Source organism: Zosterops lateralis (genome assembly GCF_965231275.1).
Source record: "Zosterops lateralis genome assembly, chromosome: Z".
Classification (NCBI taxonomy): domain Eukaryota; kingdom Metazoa; phylum Chordata; class Aves; order Passeriformes; family Zosteropidae; genus Zosterops; species Zosterops lateralis.
In genome coordinates this window covers 54,307,025-54,324,408 of record NC_139800.1, presented here as the reverse complement: position 1 = coordinate 54,324,408, position 17,384 = coordinate 54,307,025, and the positions used below count along the sequence as shown (strand labels likewise).

Sequence of the window (17,384 nt, the reverse complement as noted above, 5' to 3'; positions counted from 1 at the left end):
CAAGCAGTTGTGAAAAAGAGATGCCAATGCAAGAAAATTGCATGTATAAATCCGCACTTGAGTTTTTCATGGAAGCATTGGAAGTCACTTTATATGAGGGCTCTGTCCTCATTCTGCAATCCCTGCACTGCAAGGTGGCAATAAACACTGCTTCTCCATCCCTTTTCCTTGTGAATTTATGACCACATTTCATTCTCTTCTGTCATCAGTATCCAGCACAGAAAGAAGTAAAGGTGAATGCCCCAGAAGATGGCAGATTTGAGCTCAGCAAAGAACCTTTAAAATAACCCTCTGAGAAATTCCTCTGCTTTTAGCCTGTACTTTTTAACTCAACTGTAAACTCTGTATTTAAGGAGATATGCCTTTACCACCCTCTGCAAAATACATTGGAAGTCTTTATGAATAAAACTCAATAAACTGAAACCTATAAGTTTTTTATTAATTTGTTTGAAGCATTTGCAAAAAAATCCTTAAACATTAAAAAAAATAAGCCTTGTTTACTCTCTGGACATAAAATATACAAATTATAAAATATACTTATTATAAACAAATATTCTAGCAACCTATCTGCTCAAAAGAGACAACACTGATACCATTTGCTTTCAGTCATAATCCCAATATCATTGTTTTAACAGAGGTAGACATTGGAACTGCATTACTTTTAATCAATGGCAAAATTCAGAAGCAAGTATGTATCTTATTGTTGTATACATTACATATATGACAATCATTCACCCTCTCTCATTCACAGGGACATTTACACAAAAGTTTTTACAAGTAAGAGTGGCAGAACTTGTTTACATCTAATTTACTGTAGATATGTGTAAATTTTCCTGGCATTACAATACACTGCCTTACTCCCTGCCTAACTTTGACCAAATGGTGCAGTACAAAAAAGTAAAACCAGACATTAAATAAACTTTATAAATATATATTGAGCATGCATGACCTAAAAATTGCTGCGTGGTATCAGTGGTAGCAAAAGCTCTTACTGTGCAAACTGCACAATGTAATTCCACTTAAAGCAATGGACTGCTATGAATAATACGTTATAAGACTTTTAAGAAATAAAGTAGAAAACTATGATCAAACAAAAGACTTTTAAGTGTTTAGCCACCAATATGTCTCTTTGTGATTAATTTTAAGAAAGAAAAGTCACAACTGAAGATCCATTATTAGTACTGGTCCAATTACACATGCCCAAAGATGATCAAGATGATATGATACCTTAACATTTAATGAAAGATTTCACTGGATTTCTGAAGTTTGAATAATGTCAGGATGCAATTAGTTCCTCTGTATTTCATTACATTGCTACTAAATTTTTTGCCTAAAGAAGAAGAAAACTCCATTTCATTAACAGGAATGAGACTGGGAATGGTCTGATTAAGTATACACTCTACAAACCAGCAGATAAATATTTCTTTATGACTACCAAAAGTTTTGGGCTTAATTTCAAATTACTTAACAGCAAATGTAATCTCATATCCAATTAGCAAATTCACTCACCATGATTCCAGTAAGTAAACAGACCCCTTTTCCACAGTATGTATTTGGTACCATATCCCCATATCCAATGGATAGAAAAGTTATTGAAATCAACCACATTGCTCCAAGGAAGTTGCTAGTAACATCCTGTTGGTCATGGTATCTGAAAAGAAGAAGAAAATTTCTTTATCATGAAAACGTTTGTTAAACTCTTTTGCTCTCGGAAAAAATTGTATTAACTGGTCATACAACCATTTTTGTATACAATCTCATTTTAGAAGCAGCTGTAAGGAATTAAGTATAACTCAAATACAATTACTTCAGCAGTAATGAATCAGAAGGTATAAAAATAGCACTACTAGTAGAAATGGTTTATAATTTGGTATTTGGTTATTATCGTAAAGTAGCAGAAATCTCTTTGTTTTTAACAGAATCTCTTCATCAGGGGTACAAATCCTGGTAATATTCTGCAGTAGCATAAGACATCATTCTACCACAGTTGCTGCAGCCTGTGGCAAATATGAGAGTCAGAAAAGGTTGTGTGCACAACCAGACAGCAAAGTACATCTTCATCTCCTGGTCTAAATGCAAGTCTATGATCAGAAATCCAACCCTGAGCTAACACATAAATGCTGACTTAGACAACATATGGTTTTCCCTCTCCTTCTACAAGTTCAAGGTAAAAAAAAAAAGTATGCCATTGTATTTATCACCATCAAAAGATGTGTACCTTAAATGCAGCAAAAACTCCCTTTAGTGTTAAGTCAGCTGTTATGCAAAATGTCATGATGTGCCATTTCTTGACTTAGTTTCAGTATTATAGTAGAGTATGTTCAGTTTTTCTCTTCCAAAACCCCCTGAGTTCAGATTAATAATGTTGTCTTCACATGACATATACACCTAATAGAAGGTGAAGATACATTTTAGGTTTAAAAACCTGTTGTCACCACTCACTCTATGGTGGGGAAAAAAATGCCTAATAGCCTAAAGTAGATGGAATTTTGCTCCCTGGACAGAGCAGCTCTGCCACAGAGACTATCTGCAGCAGCCACTGCAGACTCAAGGTTGCAATCACCCCTGCAGCTGCTGTGAAGCCTCAGGTTAACTAAATGCTATTAGATTCCACAAGGGTATTATTTTAGACAGTCCCTAAATCTCTGTCTCACAGGGGGTCACAGAGGGCCATTTATTTAATTAGTTCACAAATCTGTAAACAACCTGCTTTCCATAACTGAAATAACTGCTTCTGTTTCCTTCCTTTCCAGACCACAATCTCCGTGACAGACCAAGAATGCAGAGCGAGCACACAGGCACTCTCAAGAAATTCCATATTCACCATAAATATCTGCAAAATGCTATCTTCAAAGTCCCACCTATGGTCTGTTGATTACATACAACATAAAAGCTCTTTGACTGCCAGAGACCACAGCAATCACTCCAATCAACTCTGTTCCACACTCTGCCTACATTTTCCTCTCTCCTGGTGTCAGTGTTGTCTCTCACAAACTTTATACAGGATTTTCTGTTTTGTCTAGAACAAAATCTAGAACAATGTAGTAAAAGCCCATATTTGGAAGTCTTAAAGACAAAAACAGTGATAACCACAACAGCAAAAAGAGTTGAAAAAAAACCCCAGCAGACTTAACTCATGACCACAAAGCTTTGCATATAGCAAAACACTATTTTACATTGTTTATTTTTCTAGACTGCACTAAAAGTTATGGATTTTAGTCTCCACTTAACCATGTAGCAAGTAACAGCTGTGAAATATATGGATGCAGAGAGAGAAAACACAGTTGTCTCATCCAGAAGGCAAGAAGAAAGCCTGTGTACCTATCATGCTAATCCTCACAGAGTATCAAGTAAAAGACATGATCCATAGGGTCTGGATGAGCCTCACAGAAGGATACTAAAGCCACAATACATTCTAAGGTCAGCAACTCAGGTAAATATTAATAAATGCTCACATAAATATTTATAATACATTTCTTTAATGCCTGTCTTTGGATTTTGAATCTGGTCATTTCCATGCTTCATATGACTGAAAACGGAACATTCAACGACAACTCACTAAGTTCCATAAATAAATAACCCATAAGGAATGTCAAAACTACTTTCTTAAGCCCTGAACAACTTGAAGAAGAGATAATGAGAGTGTTTATCCACTAATCCTCCTTTACCCATGTCAGAAAACATACAAGCCAACTTACACATAGGTTCTTTAAAAAAGGTGACATAAATCTTAAAAAGCCCGTCAGAAGTTTTTCAAGTTTCATTGGAGACATGGAGACAAGTTAGGTTCCCTAGATGAACAATTCATTACAGCCATCTACATCAATATTCGTTGGCACAATTTGAAGCTCTGTTTAAATGTTTCCATCTTGTTATCTCAAGCCTCCTGGATTTCCTACTCAGAGTATTTCACCTAGTTATGATTTTAAGGCTATAGTTCAGCAATCTAATGTTGTGTGCTCAATTTAAAAATCATTACCAGTACTTAGGAATGAATTTACTGTGACTAAGAAACAAAGGCTACTTTGTGTCCTCCTATTGCTGCAATTGCCCAAGCACAGTAAAGTATGCAAATTACATAATTTGCCTGATTTAATATTTTTAAAAAAACTAAAACCTTTTCTCTTGCAACCATACATGGAAAGTTGAAGGGCTGACTTCTCAAGTTAAAAATCTGTAAGTAAAATTGAGACAGTAGAAACCAGTATTGCACTCATGATAATCCTATCATTTCTTTGTGATATTTTTAAGAAGATGGTTTAATCTTGTCGCATATTTTTCGCAACCTCACTTAAAATTTTTGAATCTCTGTGGTTAGCAGTTCTGGTACATTTCTACACATGTAGACACGTGGATGGAGTCTTTATCCATTTATCCTTTATCTGAATTTGGATTTTCATAAGATTACAGTTGTGGCAGCATATATTTCAAAGTACTTTAATAAGTCACTGGGCACCACTATCACTTGGGACTCAAGCCTGAACCAGCAAAGCCAGGAGAGTCTTCTGCTACTCTGTGTCCACAATTAGGTAAAAAATTATTACATCTGTATCAAAGCAGGAAAAGTGACATCTTAAGAAAGTAATATTGCAGAATCTTACTTGTACAGTCATGGAAATGGCTACAAATTAACACTGGAGGCATTTAAATTGCTTTGTTTTGAGGAGGGGGAAAGAAATCAACTCACTCCCTTCAGACTTGCTTTCAAAGTTATCCCAGCATCAAAGACTGAACCTCTCCATTTATGCCAGGAATAGCGACATGGACACAGCAGAAGTTAAACTTTCTCATATTTTTCTGTAAGTCCAGCTATAATGTATGGCACCAGAGGTCACCAGAAGAACTCACAAAAGCTATTCCTAAAACTGTATCTTTCACTTCACTACTGAGATTAACCCCAGTAGACCCAGTTCCAGTGGTCATCATAGAGAGAAGAAAAGCCAACCACACCAGCACTAAAGCAGAGCTGTCTCACTCACTGTCAGCCATCATAAGCCACTACAAACAGATGTTTGTAGCTGGACTGTGAAAGACAGCTTGGATGTAACACATTTCAATATTCAACTGTAGTTTTCCTAAAGTATCCATTCACTCTATATTGAGACTTCTGAAATCCAACAGGAAAACACTTTACCATGAAAAGCTAGGAAACTTGAAAGGTCAGAATTAAAGAAAAGGAAACAAAGATTTCCTTTCAGTGACAAGTTTCACACAAAGCAGAATCTTGTCATTACCATCCAAATTCCAAAATGGAAGATTTGTTGTAATTAATTCTTATTTATATAAAGGTTTTTATTTTTATAATTTTTAATTTTTTGAATTAGTCCTGACAAATATATTCATGTAAATATTTAAAGCCCATTATTCTTTATCAATAAAAACTTGCGTAAGAAAGATAGTGAGTCACTTGAAGATAAGAACTAGTATTTAACTGTATTGAAACTAGTATTTAACTGTATTAAAACTGCATCTATATACAGTTTGATTTTCCGGATTATACCCAGCCTCACACAGCTGCAGAATAAAGGGTCATTTAGAAAAGCCATGTATTCCTGCAGTGTACAAAAATCATTGGCTGAAGTCACACAGGCGTAAGAATTATTTATCACACTTCTTTTCTAATAAGGGATATGTCAGCAGGCAGGCAGGGCTGCAGCTGGAACACACTATTCACCAGGCAATCATCATCCTGTGAAACATCACTATCCAGTACTCACCAATCAGTATATATAATAAGGCTTGACATCACTCTAATTTAAACCAAAAATAGCTGAATGATTATATTTGTCAAAAAATAGCATGACTCAGTTTCTTCTCAAGCAAAACTGACTAGGAGTTTAACAATTCATCTCAGAAAAATATAAATATATTCCTCAGGCGACAATACTGAAGCAGCTTTGCTTGTCAAAGAAATATTTCGCATTCTTTATCCAACAGCAATCTCTTTATTCTGCTTTCACTGTTAGTATCATGATTTTCAGTACTGCTTCCCTTCCTTGTTTGTATGTGATGAAGTTTCATTTTATTGGCAAAACATCTGCTTTTTGGCTGCACATAGTTATCACACATTCACATCCAGATATCTAAGGCACATTCACCTTAGAAAGAGATTAAGAAGAAGTAATAAAGAATAACACTAAGCTTGACCACTGGTGCATTAAGTCACAGTCAGCAGTTTCAATTCAGTTACTCTTGCCTCCATGAACAGCTCTTTATACTTTGCTATCTTTGATTTTGCCTTCTTGAAGAAGTCAAGAAAAGAACTAAAAATGACTGAAAAGATCATAAGATTTCTATAAGGAAGAAAATGGACTGCTTCTACCATAATCATGAAGGAAGTCCTGGCAATGGTGATTCAGACTGAGTTTTTTCTTGTAAAATCTTAAAATCTTTTAGACTATTAACAGCTGGAAACAGGCTTATCCCATTAAATCTGAAACTTGTCAAGGCTCTGTTGAGAAACTGATTGATCTAACTACCTATTAGAGCTCCCCCACAGTAACAAACCATTCTGCTACTAACTGCCTTTTTAGTCTTAGTTAGATGGTTAGTACTAGCAGCATTTTATCTGTGATGATAAGAGAGATGCCTTTGTATCCCTTCTCCTTTCCTCCTGTTTAAAAGAAAGGAAAAAAGAAATCTATAATGGCACATGGAAGGAACAGTGGGGCAGAATCCAAATATGATGAAGTCAATGGAAGAAATTTTGCCTTGATTGGCTTAGGATCAGAAGGAGAGCTTGGAAAAATGTATGCTGCTCCTTATCTTTTTTTCTAACACATCTGTTGGTGTCCCCTAAATATTTATGAAGAGCAGCAAAAATGTTCTTGTCACAGTAACTGCTTAGTGAAAGTATAAAACACCACAACAAATGCCTGCATTTAAACAGACTGACTCACAACAGTAGCAGTTGTGAACCCAATCAAAAGTAATGGGTGAGAGTCAGCTGACTGGATTGCTTCTACCACAGCCAAAAATGTTCATGATTTTTCTGCTAAGACCATCTTCAGGCTATTTACAGAAAGCAAATAAAACCAAGTAATGTGAAGTATTCTATGCAATTAGAATAAATTATTATGCTAGCTAAGATGAATGAAAAATATAATCTAAACCAAAATTACGTAGGAGAGAAAAATCAACACAAAATCAGACGGGTGAGATAGTAGGTTTCAAGAAATTTTATCATTATTTTTTAATATAAATTATTTAAATATTTAAATATTTAAATATTTAAATATAAGGGTGAAGACATAAAATTACCCCTAGCTGCTGTCAGATACACTCCCATCAATGCCTGAGCAACAGTTAACCCACCAGCAGAGAAACAAGGAATAACTGCCTTTTTTACTAAGGGTGCCAAGCTTTTATTTGTCCTCCACTGGTGGAGGCCTTGTCTTCAATGGTGCTGTAGAGAGCTGATGCTGTGCTAAATCAGTATATCTGTCTGCAGCTGTAGTTGATAGGAAGATTTTCCATCTTTCCAAAACAAGCCATTCAGTTACAAGGAAAAAATGCTGCTAAAGTTCCTTAAAAGTATCTGACTTTTTTTTTTTTTTTTTTTTTTTTTTTTTTTTTTTTTTTTTTTTTTTTAACATGCTTTCAATAATAGTGTTTAGAATGTTAAGAAGAATCTGTTGAATTAATTCTGTAAACACTGGGAAATTGGAAAAGCTTTAAATTCAGGACAGACAGCAATCCACTAGAAAGAAGATAGGAGAGCTCAGTATCAATGTATCAAATAGTAATCCTGCAAATAAAGTGGTAACTACTGCTTCAGAAGGTCCTGACTATATGAAAACAATGTTTCTTATCAAAGTTTTCAGAGAGTTCAGGAAGAATTTTTTCTTGCCTCAATTAAGAAACACACCCACCTCTCCTCAAGCTCCAGTTTTGGTACTTATCCCTCAGTACAGGCACATTCTTACTCCCACTGTGTTCTTTTCAGTAGTTTCAAGCTATTTTGTTCCTGCAGTGGCATAACTGAAGTTGTGACTTGTTGTGACTCAGCAGAATAATGAATATTCCTAAAGCACTTGGAAAGTTGTACAAAAAGTCCTAAACAAACCCTTAACTCCTAGATACCTGAATGGCCTTTGCCTACAGATGTCTTTTTTAGACATATAATCTGACTGTTTTGAAAAACAATCAGGTTCACTGTGTCTAAATATGGCTCATTATAATAAAATTGAATATGCACAGCAGAATAGAAAGTAAGGCATGTAGGCCTATCTCTCAAAGGTGAAATCTGGGACTACCAGTAGCAGCTGTCACAAAGGTTCCATGACTGATCCTTCTAATTTCAAAAAACTTACATTAATTATTCTTTGTAGAAAATTCTGCTATATCTAAAGTATTTGGACTAACACATTTTATTATGTTCAGACTGCCTTCCTTCAGAAAGATCTATCTTCTTCATGTTCTAGAGCAGGCTCAGGAATTCAGCTTTTCTCAGCTGTTTCTTTACATTTGATAAAATTCTGCCATCAATAAAAAGAGTTTGCATGTTTCAAAGGAGTGCCTTTAGATTTTAAAACCCTCAACTCTCTAGTCTTTCCCAGTTCCTATATACACACCCAGACTCTGCAGAATATGCTTCATATGCATATGCTTCATATGTTTCATGCAGAAGCACGCTTCATACAGCTCAAGCTTTAAGAGGCAAAATCAGGCTCTAATGGTTGGGTTTAGTTGCTGAATCAGGAGTAGCAATCAGCACCAAAACAGTATGGTATGAATAAGTATCCTTATTCATGGACTTCAGCACATGTATTACAATGTGCTTCACAATTCCATGATCATATTTGGTCTTCACAAAAAGCATACTAGTATCTTTTCCAATGAAAAGCACAACTGGTCACAGCATAAAATACATTATTGGCATAGTATTTTTGGCCTCACTTTGTTGGAAATGAAATATCACAATTTAATTTTTCATAGCCTCTTTGGATGAAGTCAAAATTTCTGTTACAGCTGATGATTATCTTGGTGGCCTTCACCTTCTGAGCTCTCACCTCCCCACTTCAGTTTCATTAGCCTGTATGCCCAAGCTCTGGCTAGAACCCAATGAACTCAAAGTCTTCTATAACGACACACATGTTTAAAAATAATTCTCTTAAACTAGATATTAAAAATTTGCATTACACCAAAATTCTTCATATTGCCAAAAATAGTGGCATATCCCAAAGAAGCAAAATAGCCTCTTAAATGCATTGGTATCCATACATGAAGCAACATAGAAAAAAATCCTTAGTAAACAACCATCAGGCTTTCCACAAAGCACATGAAAAATTAGTAGTTGATACCTTTTTGTTACTTTAGTGAGGAGAGCAGTGACCATGGGGAGTGAACTTGTTATCAGGCTCTTCTTAAACATAAAGCTGATTTACATCAGCATTTCCATGTCACTGTTCTACCTGTTACAATACAGGCTGCCAAACTATCTAAGAATATGTTTTTGAAGCTATCTGAATTTAAAACTAAATTTAAAATGACTCTTTAATCCAGTGGAGAGACATACTGTCTGAAAAGCCTAAGACAGAAGCGGAAAAAAGGAATACGTCTGTTAAAATTCTTGACAAGCCACAGTTCGAGTAAACATTAACTCTGCTTTGAAAGCAAAATTCAACAAGTAATCCAGAAAGAACAGTGACTGCAAATACACTGACTTAGAAATAAAATCTGAAATATCCAAGAACTGTTTCTTCTGTAGTTCTGTAGATTATCAGAAGTTGTTCTGTAAAACAAGCTACTATAAATAGGCAGTAAATGTGATATTAAATATATGAAAATATACGAAAATATAAGAAAGAAGGAAACTGAAGTGACATAAGCAAGCTTGAGAGAAAACTCCTATTTGTCCATACTTTTAAATCTTATTTTAAAAGATATGCATGCATATTTCCTTACAGCTGTATTGTTCACACAGTCTAATCATTAAAATTTGTCAATATAATAAGAAGGAATTGTATTTTTAAAGATTGCTTTAATTTTTTGAGGTCCACAAAAGCACTGGCTAAATCTGTGTTACGATAGAAATATGACTCATTGAAAATCAGAGTTTCTTAATAGCTCTACTGTGGATCATTTATATTCACTGGCAACTAATTCTAACCCTCCTAAAATTTTCCCTTATCTTCCATTTTGTATTTCCTCTGGAGATACCCTGTTATTATCTTATACCTAAGCTTCTCTCAGGAGGAGAGATTTTTTTTAATTGAGATTATCAAAATCAACTGATACCTAAAGATACTGAATTAGTTTGCTGAAGAAAAACTTTAGAAATAGAAGTTTTAGAAAGTAGAAATATAATTAAACACTACAGACTTTAAATGAAACATACCTTTTTTTTTGTACATAAAACAGGAGAACTAGGTAAAAGTTGCCTTTTATGGGGGGAGAAAACAGGAGGAGGTGAAATTATATAGCAAAGATTATGCTGAATTCTTCAAAATTACTTTCTGACAAACAGCATTCTGAAGGATTTTTTTCTCTAATGGAACTAATTTATCATCACAAAATTTACTGGTTCTGTAGCTGATGTATTGCCTTCTATAAAAAGGAATGAAGTACAAGCTCATGGACATAAAGTCTGCTGGCTTGGGATTTTTGTCTAAATTTCATTAGGATATCAGCAATTTTAGCAACATATGCAAGTTTCCTAATATAATGGACACTGGGAACAGATGACTAAAACAAAATAAAATAAAGTGAAATAAAATAAAATGCCAATTCCCTTTCCTTTAGAACTGAAAAACAGAATATTGGATTAATCAAAATGTATGTTCGGGATAAATTGGAGAATAAAACCTGCTTAAATACAACAGCACCTTACAAGTAAACATTTTTAAAAATCTAGATAGGATTTACTTCATTTGGATGACAGCAGAAGCCTGCAGTCAGTTCAAGTTCCACTGAGGTCCTCAGAACTGGAGACCAGTTTAACACTCTGTATCAGGAACACTGCTGCAGCTATGTGCTTAATTTACATCAGCCAAATTGAACTTATTGTTGATTATATTTTAATTTCTTTTATAAAAAGGAATGACTGTATTTACGGTTTAGCTTCGGTAAGTCACTGCTTGAAGCTAAGCAGACTTTACTGAATATTTCTATAGAAAATTCCAAACCCAAAGTCTGTGTACTCTTGAGAGTCAGGTGAAAGTTGTTCTGGATCGCACTAACAATTCATTCATGAAGTCCTGGGGACTACTTTTAATAACGAGTATAAACACGTAACTGTGAATTGCTGTATGGAGCAAATAAAACAAAGAAAGCACTTGTAACAAATATTTTTCACTTACTTTTTATTTATGAAACTTCACCATGTGATTGTCAGTATTTAAGAAAAAATCCCAAGGGTTCTCCCTTTTGAAATTTTGTCCTCTTTGTCAAACCAATCAGAAGGCTAGGAAAATACTTTGGAGTAAATTTTTGTGACTAATATAGAGATGTTCATTTACAGGGATTAAGGTTATCTACAAAAAGACATTTTTGTGACTCTGTTACTGTACATCTTCCAGCAGAGTGAGTTTATACAGATCAAGGGTGAAAATCTGCCACAAGCTCCTCAAGGCAAATGCAAGTTGAGAGAATATCATAATTTCAGATAGGCTAGAAAAAATGAAATAGAGCTACATGTAGTACTTTACTCTGGCAATGGTAATAAAGGAACATCATCCTCATTTGCTTATACAGACCTCTGCAGTGTCACATTTGAAGACAGATGTGTTGCCCACCTAAATGCAACCAAAAAGAAAAGGCTTAAGAGACCTTCCTTCACCATAATATGTTAAATATGCTAGATACAATTATGGCTTTCTTAGCTCTATTTTAGGCCTTGACATGTTTTCACCGATTTCTGTTACACTGTTAGTGTGAGATTATATGAAGTCTGAACCTCGTACTTTTCTCACCCTTTTTGTCATTAAAATGAGTAAAATCTGATTTTTTGCTTGTCAGGCAAAAAAGCCTTGCATTTTCAGTTTGTTGGCCATTTGCTTTCAGGACAGAATAACTTTTGTAGGGATCATCCTCATTTTAATGACAAACATTTATTAAAAATAAAGGATCTTGCACTAATTTCTCTAAAGACTATGAACATAACAGAATATTTTCTATGGATTTTTTTTTTACCAAAACCATTTTGTTGCTTGATATCTCAGCCTTCATTCAAAACTTTTTTGAATGCAAAACTGAATTTTAACTGCTTTCAATGAAGTACTGAAGAAAGAATGCAATTCTGTGCCCTGACGAGTGCCCTGAAGGAACCCTGAAGGAACTTGAGCAGATGACATTTTTAGAAAAAAATACATATTTTTACTCTGTTTTTAATGGAAGGGAGTACTCTGGATGGTGTGGCAACAGAACTTACCTTTTACCTTTGATGCATGTGTCTTAGAGTTTATAAATAGAACATGTTAGAAGAGTCCCTTAATAAACCAGAAGTTATCTAATATCCATTGGTTACACCACAGGCAAATTCTATGGGAATCATACCATGGTAGATGTGTGAATTATCTATGTGACTTTCATACTTCAACTCAGTTCCCTGGTCAAGATTTAGACAAGCAGTCATGCTTAACTAAGGATGTATACAATGGGAACATTCAACTTTGGACTGCTGTCTTTAACTATACTTGCTAGGAAAACTAGATTTAATTTTAAATTTGTTTTTCAGAGTGTGGAATGCTTCATAAAGGCTGTCAACATAACTAGCATTAAATTTCAACAACAAGCTGGAAGATGAAATGTTAAACAAACTTGGAATCTAATCTACAGTGCTCTCTTAGCCCTAGAGAATGAGACGAAAAGTTCGCTGATGAGACAAATACAGAGAAAGTGTAATATGCACATGCAGGTCTAGCTCTGGAAAGAATGGTGCCCTCTGGGAGTTTTTATGCCTCCTTCGTTGACTTGTTGGATGTGCAAGACTTTACAAATACAAGAAAAAACTCAATACAGTTGAAAAAAAAATCACAAGAATTTTTAAGAACTCTATTGGGACTGGAGAGGTAAAACTTTTCTGGTATTTTAACTGTTTCAGCTGTCCCGCTTTATAAAAATTTCTAAATTTATAATTTGAAAGCATCACGAAAAGTAGCAAAAAGAGATTATTTATTTGGGGGTTTCCCCCTCCTCATTTTAAATGAGTAATGAAAATTTTCTTGTAGGTCGAATACACCTTATTCCATTAGAAAAAGTCCATTACATTAAAGAATAAACAAGTCTGAGATCTCAGCATAGTTGGTTTGGGAAAGAAAAACTAGACATTGAACTGTAGATGTTTGTCTCATTTCAGTAGAGTACAAGCCATGGTATACCTAAGCTGTACTCTGAAGCTACAATACTTTAATTTAAAAAAATTATAAACAAGCACATGTTTTAAATAGATGGATGGATGGATGGATGGATGGATGGATGGATGGATGGACGGATAGATAGCTAGATAGACAGATAGATACATAGATAGATAGATGTATACACAGAAAAATTTTCCTGTAAGAATTCAACTACATTTGTATGTTACCTTTTAGAGAACTGAAAAAATGATGTGACTAAAACAAAAATTATCCTTCATGTTTAAAAGAAAAGCCCCTTGATTTTCTCTAGATTCCATCCTTTGACATCCAAAAATTCAGTTGTGACTCCCTTAAAGGGGGAGAGGAAAAATAATTCCAGCCATATGGTTAAAGATCCTTGGAAAATACATGAGATTTATAATCTTTCTTTTCCATGATGTACATCTTCAGTCAATTGGTCCTCCAAATTTCAGAGTCCTGACTGAAGAAGCATGTGTGGAGCTGTGGTATTGCCATAAGGACTTCAGCAGGGAATGGCTTATATATTCTGAATACCTTTCCCAAAAGCATGAGAAAGAAAAATGTAAGCATGCAGAATTAACATTTCTTTCATTTTCATACCTTTCATCTGGTTTCTCAGAATGAGTATATCTAGATTGCATCTCTACCTGTACAGTAATTTGAAACAATACAAAACATCAGCACTGCCAATCACACTTTAGTAGAATCCTTCACTCACTAAGTTCAAATAAATTTTCTTATTCAGAATAGGGACACCACACCAAACAACAGCAGTAAACATAATTCTATGCATGACATAGACACAAAGAGCTTAAATGACTTTGGTAAAGGTCACAACAGAATTTCAGGTTGGATTTTCTAGCTCATGCTATTTTAAACAAACAGAACATTTTCTTTGTCAGTCAATGATGCAGTTTGACACAAAAAATAATAAAAAAATGCACTGTTTATTGTTTTTGTGACTTTTAAAGTTATTTGTATATATTTAGCATATTTTTGTTGGTATACTAAAATCTTCACTCCAGTGTTCTATACTACCAAAAATGCTACTGCCACTTACCTCAATAACAGAGGAGTCCTAGGGCTGATCCTACTAAAATGATGCTAACAGTATTGTAGTCTAAATTTTTATTTTCCTTTGAAAAAAAAATGATAATAGATCGATAGAATGTGCAATTCCAGGTACAGATCGTTGTGTCTCCTGCAGATACTAGACCAGGACTTAGCATCTGCTTCTTGGCCTAATATCTGTGCTTGATGTGATTTTCTAAAAATCAAGAGAAATACTCCAGTACATCAGAAATACAATCACTGAAGGACAACCATGTCCTGCTGAGGTACACTTTCTGAGTAAGCAGGTCCCAGTACACAAGAAACAAGGAAGGCAACTGATGTGATCTGTTTGCAAGGAGAAAATACCACTCCAAAAGCAGTATTATTAAGAGTTATCATGCACAGTTTTTGTTAAATCCTTGTAGGTTTGGGAAAGGAAGAAAATTAATGCAGAAGGTATTACTGAGAGCTGACAAGTATCAAGGTGTTCAATTAACTAAATGTAACACATAATTTGCCTTTGAACACCTTGGAAAGAATCTACTGCAAAAGACTGCAATTTAACATCACAGTTTAAACAGTCAGGGTTACAATTTTAGAAACTCATTAGTCTGAAGGTGTATCATGATTTTCTGAAAAGATAAATGATTAAAAACAGAGTTAAAAAAGAAAAGACATTCAGGCATGAATACTTGATCTGAAATCTGTTTTAGGGAATGCTGTATCTCAAATTTCAGACTGTGAGAAGCCTTGCCAATTACATTCACTGTACTCTTTTTAGTAAAAAATAATAAGAGGTTACCTTTAACCCAAAAAATTAGACCACCAAGTATCTTCTTTACGAAATGCAGTGAAAAGACACATTGTTTTTATTAGAAAGCTATTACTTAATGTAAATATTTTGCAAAGTTGTTTTCCACGTGTACAACTGTCAGCCCAAAAAATGCACAGTCCAGCTCCTGAACTGACACTAAGGTCATATATATATTCTGGACAATTCTCAGGTAAAGTAAATTAAACTGGTAAATACATGTTATTCGATAACAACAAAGAATGTAGTGACTGAAGAACATGGACTACAGATTAATGTCATCCTTCTGTAGCTACCAAAAGCAAGCCTGAAGCTTGATGGCTGCACTTCCAAACATCACCTGCACCAGAGCACACTCCACATTCTCCTACCGCCTGCAAGCCCAGCAGTTGTTGAGGTATGTGTTACAAACCCATGGCCAAGTTTCTCCCTTGTACTGTGTACAGGTGTATAGATAACTACTGGATTCAAAACAATGCAACTGACCCTGCTGGCACAACCAATTATAACCAAAATACCTTCCATGGTCAGCTGTACTTTTTGCCAGAGCTGACCAAGAGCTTCTCTCCTTCAGAACTCATGTCCTCCATCCACCCTGTATGTACTAGAGGTGACAGCCAAAAAAAAAGAAAACATGCTCAGCCAAAATCCTCTTCTCCCTGCAAGCAGCATTAGGCTACAATGGGACTAAAATATTCTTTCTTCCTTCCACATAAAATTCTTCAATTTAACTTTTATACATCAGCTGAGGAAACAATGTATTTTGACTCTTTGATGCTTTATTTCATTAAAAAATATCCGGGAAAACTAAAACACAGACTGGCTCATGGTTCTTTCTGTTAACTAAAACAAGGTACTCCTGCTAGATGTCTCTTTGTTTATTAAAAAAACCCCCAGATTTTACAGATAATAATTAAGCATTGGTTAAAGTCTTACTAAAAAAAATTACACTCTCATATCACAGAACTGTCAACTGCAAAATAATTTATCAAGAGTTATTCAGTCAGCACCTTCTTCCTGAATATGGATTTTCATGTCAGATACTAATAACTTATGAGATCACCAGGTTACAGGTTGAATCATATAGGCTTTGACAGCCAAGTCCCAAACTTTTAAAGATTTTAGTCACATTTCTGATTAGTTGTTTGCTCTACTGTGCAATAACCAGAAGGTCACTACTTTAAAACCATGTCCTTTGTAGCTTTCCTAGTCTGCTGTTGAGTTTTTCCTATGAAATAAACACCCAACCAAAGATAAAAGGATTTAAAGATAAAAGAAATAAAATCAAAGTTCAGCTGCTGTGCTCAAGCAGCAAGATACAAGTGTTTCATCATATTTGAAAATGGATATACATGTGTTAGTAATGCCTTGGGTAAAATCACTGATTTTTTTCTTTAAGTGAAAGGAACTGTCCTCTCTTCTTGAGAGGTATGGTCTATAGCTCAAGGATTCAAGGTCATTCCCAATGCAGAAGGGTAAAGTCCTAAAGGAAAAAACAAAACCAAAACCAAAACCAAACAAAACAAAAAACCCAAAACCAACAAACAAACAAAAAACAACTGTAGGGCCAGTCAAGCTGGTTGGTCTCACTGCAGGCTGAAAGGATCATCGATCCATATCTGGAGAAAACATATCTAGACAAAATACCACTAGAGCATGGCAAGAGGAAGGAATACAGCAGCACAAAGGGAGCTGTGGAGAACAAACCTTTAGTGCCTAGCTCACTCCTGCATGGCCAGCAAAAGTTCTTTTGGTGTCTTTCTGAGCTAGTCAGTATCCCAATGTGTAGTCTAGTAGTCCAGTAAATTCCACTTTAAGATTTTGGATATTTTATTTATTAGTAAGAAAAATTTGCTTTTCACTTTCAAGCTCTGTATATACCTTGCTTGTAGGGTCTCTTTGTACCTATTGAAGATGCACAAATAGCCTGCTCCAACAGAGGGATCACAGCACTACAGGCAAGGAAACCAAAGCAGAAGTGTAGTAAGTGAATGCCTTTGGATTGCAGAGCTGCTTGTGGAAAAGCCAAGTTTTAGTATTCCAGCCTAATGGAAAATCCTGATATTTGAAAAATTAAGTTAATTTATCCAGTCCTGCACATAACTTTCAAGTCCCAGGTTTTTAAAATCTTTCTGCCTTGTACTCCAAAACTGCATACAATGCAGGATATTTTTAATGCAGCCAGTCTAATGAGACAAAAC

At 35.0% G+C, this 17,384-nt stretch overlaps 1 protein-coding gene across 1 annotated transcript in view; it reads right to left on the bottom strand.

Moving 5' to 3' along the window:
* KCNN2 (potassium calcium-activated channel subfamily N member 2) overlaps positions 1-17,384 on the bottom strand; it is a gene marked incomplete at its 5' end in the record, with an annotated part of 70,731 nt that overhangs the window by 24,403 nt on the left and 28,944 nt on the right. Inside the window, one exon of the mRNA XM_083883237.1 lies at positions 1,510-1,651. Within this exon, the coding sequence (XP_083739363.1) occupies positions 1,510-1,651 (142 nt within the window). The remainder of the gene's footprint in view (positions 1-1,509; positions 1,652-17,384) is intronic.